Below are 5,023 nucleotides of genomic sequence, written 5' to 3' on the forward strand. Positions count from 1 at the left end.
ATATATATATAATAGTATATTATTTATTATACTATTATTGTTATATAGTATATATATATATATATATATATATATATATATATATATATATATATATATTATAAGATACGAATCGATATACATATATTTATTTCAATTTATCATTTATATGTATCATACAGAAAGGAATAAACAATTCTTCTATAGTTATAACAGAAACGTCATTTTTGTTATAAACAGCATCATTATATGTAAGTCCTTTATATTTTAAGCTTTTTTTAAGTACAAAACTGATTGTAGATGAATATTGAGCTTTTCTTTTAAATAGTGCCTTTAGAGTTGTCTGCATTAGGACCCATGAAACGACCAGCGAAAAGAGTCTCACTTGTTACCAGATCAACGATGGCAAACATAAATGGTCTATTTACTATGAAAGTTGAAACCATGTTAGCCATAAGTGGTACAACTGCAAGTTCTGCAATTTAATGAGCATTAGCAATTCGTAAGTTACAATTTATTGGAAGGAGTCATAAATTATTAATAATTACCTGTTACTGCAGCAGCAATGGTTCCTTCTTCATCCACTTCTATCTTAGCATTTTGAATAATATTTGCTAATTGCAAGTATTTATTAAACACGATTCCAGTGAAATTTGCTGCAGAATTAAAAATATCCTGTATACCCATCTGAAACAGATCATATTTCTTGGTTTTATTCAACTCTTTTGATACATAGTACTGTTAATGATATTTATAATAATAAGAATAATATTAACTACTGCAATCAATTATATTAATAAGAATTATAATTGTAACGCGATTATATATTATATATTATAAAAAATAGAAAAAAATTGTTTAAATTGTATCGCCCATTGCTATGACACAACTCGAAAGAGAAAGTTTTCCAGAAAATAAGTTCATTTTCAATTAAAATTTTGCAATATTAATTTTTAAAAATGCAATTTTGATATAATTGATTATAAAGAAATAAAGATGCTTTTTTTTCTTACTTTTTTTTGCAAACATTAAACAAAATAATTTTTTAATCATATTGTAAGTGATATATGTTAACAAATTATTAATATTAATAATATGAAATATAAAAGTAAGCAGGATATAGATAAGAGTACTTGGAGTACAAATTTTTATAATGTATAATATTAACTAATAAACCACTACAAGTTCATCGAACAGTTTTTCGACCTTATTTAGGACTGTCTAGATAACAAGAAAATCCAACGTATAAAAATTTTTTAAATATGTAGTGATGATATGTAGTAAAAAAAGCTGAATTCCTTTTATAATTCTAGCTCGACGTTTTAATATTAAATTTTTCATCTTAAAATGTTACACAAAGAATATATTTTTAAAATATTTATCGTCAATAATGAGACCTGTACAGTATAGTAAAGTCTTATGTATATTACAATACAGTAAAATCTTATGTATATTAAATATAATTAAACGTATATAAATTAATACTTACGCGCATTAAGGGTGAACGCAAATCTAATTTACTCTCGATATTAAATTTCGGAATAGCAAGTATCAATTCAGTTTCGTTGAGACTAGTGAGTAGCGTTTTCATCGGTACATATGACAGATCTTTGAACAGAATCTGTAGGTACGGATCGCTCTCTTTATGAGACGGAAGGAATATCAGCATAGACGTCCTACCGTTCTGAAATATTAATTTTATGACAGTTTCACATGATTTTATTCTTAAAAATAAAAATTTAAATATTAAATTTCTGAGATATTTATTTTAACATCTTCATTCAAAAAGATTTTTTAAAAAATAAAATTTTTTCTATAATAAATAAAAATAAATTTTACGCTTTATTATATTTCTTAGAATATTATGTAAAATTCATTGATTTTTATTTTTTTTCCTTTAAATAAAAATAACAAATTACTTTGACGATGATTGATCTGCAATAATTTTCGTATAATTCATTATCACAAAATGAATAAATAACAACTATATGTATAAACAAATCCTATAAAATAAGACTTTACAAAAGTAAAAAAAAGATATGCTACGTACGTAAATGCATTCAAAAGTATACATCGAAAATTAAAAAATACATATTAAAAAATTAACTGTTCAAAAATGAATATGAAATCAACATAATTATTCAAATATATCATTACAAAAACAAAACCTAAAAAATCTTATAAAAATTTATTTAAAGATTATTTGTAAAAAATGGATGTATTATTATTGCTACAATTACCCAATAATATGCAATAAACGTTTAATACATCTAAAATCTATATGCCTCTAAAAGTCTTTTTATGCAAATTTTAAATTGCATAAAACAAGCTTAAAATGATATGTATGACTCGTAAATCATCTGTGTGTATAAATATTATAATATGATTGAATCATCTTAGGATCCCCTTAATAATCCTAAGTTTATGTAGATATCTCAACTTTTTTTGTATTCATATAGCTGAAGATCAATCTATCAGAAATTCTTTTTATAATTGCAAAACTCGAAAGGAAAAATACAAATTTTAAAATACAAAAATACAAACACATTGAAACTGTTTGCATTTTTATTATAAATACGGAAATTTTATATTAAAAACTGATGAACAGTTAATATGGAATTAAATCATACTGAATGCTATTAATCTTCATTGTTCGAGTTAATTTTAATGTAGTACTAAAAGTAACTACTTACTCTAAGCGATTCACAAACCGAATTCATTTTCTTTCTTATTCAAATTCTCATTTCTCGGGAAACGAATAGAAATAAAGTTTAGGATGTTTTTACTGTTGAGTCAAACTTGGAATCAGAAATACAACATTTTTGAGTAGAATGATTAATTTTTTTTTTTACGAAAATATTAAAAAACTAATTATCAGATTACTATAGTTTAAAAGCAAAAAGTTGCCTAAATAATAATTATATGTAGCGTTGCTTGAGGTGCGCAGTTGGTGCATAAGGATTAATATACATTGAACTATATTCAGTGCGTGAATATAGTTCTTCTTCTTCATATAGATGTCAAAGCATTAATCAAAATATTAACTTATAGATGATTAAGAATCTTACCGAGTACGGGATTTCTACCACATCAGCGTCAAGAGAAGCTATATTACCATATCGATACTTCGAAGAGTTTTCCATCATAAGAATATCTTGACAACCATTTTGAGGAACATAGAAGCACCGTACACGCGTAACGTCCTTATCGAAGGATTTCAACCATCGTCCTTTGAAATACAAGGACGAAGTTAGCACCATCTGAGTATCGGCGCTAAGAGTGCCTGAAACAACGTTTATAAAATGCAATTAAATTGAAAGAATTATTAGCTTCGAAACTGAAGAAAACGTTTCTTCGAAAAAAAATCGTAGCTCGAATTACTGGTTTGGAAGGAGGAGGAGGGAGTATCTTCTGCCATATTCGATAAATGTTCATTCAGGATTATGATCTTGACAACATACATCAAGGTCAATGTCATCGGAGGAGCATCCCCTAAAGTGAACATTTACCTTATATTTAATAGAACTTAAATTAAATACCAGGCTGAATGATCGTCTTGATGTTATTCCGCGTGTTCTCGCGAACCCAGGAATTGATGATATTGGCCGCATTATTTGTATTCCCGAAATTCAGCTGTTGGATATCAGTTCCATAATAAGTTTTTAAGGCGGTCATATAATTATTAGATGCTGCAAGAGCCGGATTGATCCACAAACGAGTTGCTACATCGATTTCCGTGCCATTTTGTTGGCTCTGGAAAATAACGTGAAGAGAAAAGTCAGACAAATTTTTGACGGAAATAAAAGACGCACCGATCGGTATAATTTTGATAAATTTTCTATGCAAATTCAAAATTGATTTATTCTGTTATCGTGAATAAATAATCATTTAATTTACAATATCGAAATTACCGATTTCAATTATCGATGTTTGAATAAAGTTTAAATAAAGGTATATCTAATATACTTTTAGAGGTATAAGAGAGCGTTCCGCTATTCTCCTTATAATATATTCTTCTGCTGGTAATCTCAGAGCTGCAAGAAGCTCGTGACGTGTTCGACCACCCGTGCCTTCGACCAGACTCGTAAGGGCGATTTTCGCACTAGCAGGAGACAGTATCAGATTACCCTCCACATTCTCGTTTACTCTCTGCGATTATCATCATGAAATTTTCATGAATATAAGAACCATTTTTTATACATATGTGTATATCTTAATTTAACAAGAAAATTATCTTTTATTCTAGAAGTTAAAATACAAAATATGAATGAGAGATCGAAATATAGTAATGTAAAAGAATTTAAGGGGATCTTAAGGTCGTCTATTTTAATTGAACGTAATAATTTCCATAGAACGATATCGCATATATTACTTTTACAGATGGAAATCCTTCTTCAGAATTAAAATATACCCACACATTATATATACAGTGTCTGCAGCTTGGAAGTTACGCTGAGAATCAATAGACATTAAGCCAAATTAAATTACTATTTTCTTAACTCGGCCTTTGTCTTTTATACAACCAATAGTGGCAGTAGCGTAATTATATATTCAGATTCTAATTATATTAAATTAACAAATTTAAAATATAAAAGTATATTAAAAGTATATATAATTGTAAGAGTAGCTCAAAATAGTTACTAGTTACTAAAAATAATATAACTTAAGTAATGTAAATTAAATTACAGCTGGAAAAAAGGAATAAAATTAAATTAAAACTAAAAAAAAGTTATTCTAACTATAACTTAATTACAAGTAACTAGTTCCCAACTCTATACAGAAATGTATTGATGTGTTGCATTTTATTGATAAAACAGCGATTTCATCAGAATTCATTTTACTTTAGGATCCCCTTAAAGGGTTTTTTATTTTTGGAAATTTATTTAATAATAAGGAAGAGAATTTTTTTTAAACCATATGCGACAGACTTTCATAGACTTTTGTAAATTTATTGTACATATATATATATATATATATATATATATATATATATATAGTATAATAATTATATAATATATANATATATATGTATTAGTTTAACGTA

General features: G+C 26.4%; 1 protein-coding gene across 1 annotated transcript in view; it reads right to left on the minus strand.

Annotated features, from left to right (window-relative positions):
* Nucleotides 1-299: 299 nt before the first annotated feature.
* Nucleotides 300-5,023, minus strand: part of LOC105627412 — a 15,805-nt gene continuing 11,081 nt past the window's right edge. The window contains exons 10-15 of the mRNA XM_012208695.1: nt 3,946-4,128; nt 3,519-3,732; nt 3,048-3,262; nt 1,469-1,663; nt 528-666; nt 300-454 (exon numbers count right to left, since the gene is read on the minus strand). Coding sequence (XP_012064085.1) covers nt 300-454; nt 528-666; nt 1,469-1,663; nt 3,048-3,262; nt 3,519-3,732; nt 3,946-4,128 — 1,101 coding nt within the window. The remainder of the gene's footprint in view (nt 455-527; nt 667-1,468; nt 1,664-3,047; nt 3,263-3,518; nt 3,733-3,945; nt 4,129-5,023) is intronic.

Source organism: Atta cephalotes (genome assembly GCF_000143395.1).
Source record: "Atta cephalotes unplaced genomic scaffold scaffold00009, whole genome shotgun sequence".
NCBI classification, from domain to species: Eukaryota; Metazoa; Arthropoda; class Insecta; order Hymenoptera; family Formicidae; genus Atta; species Atta cephalotes.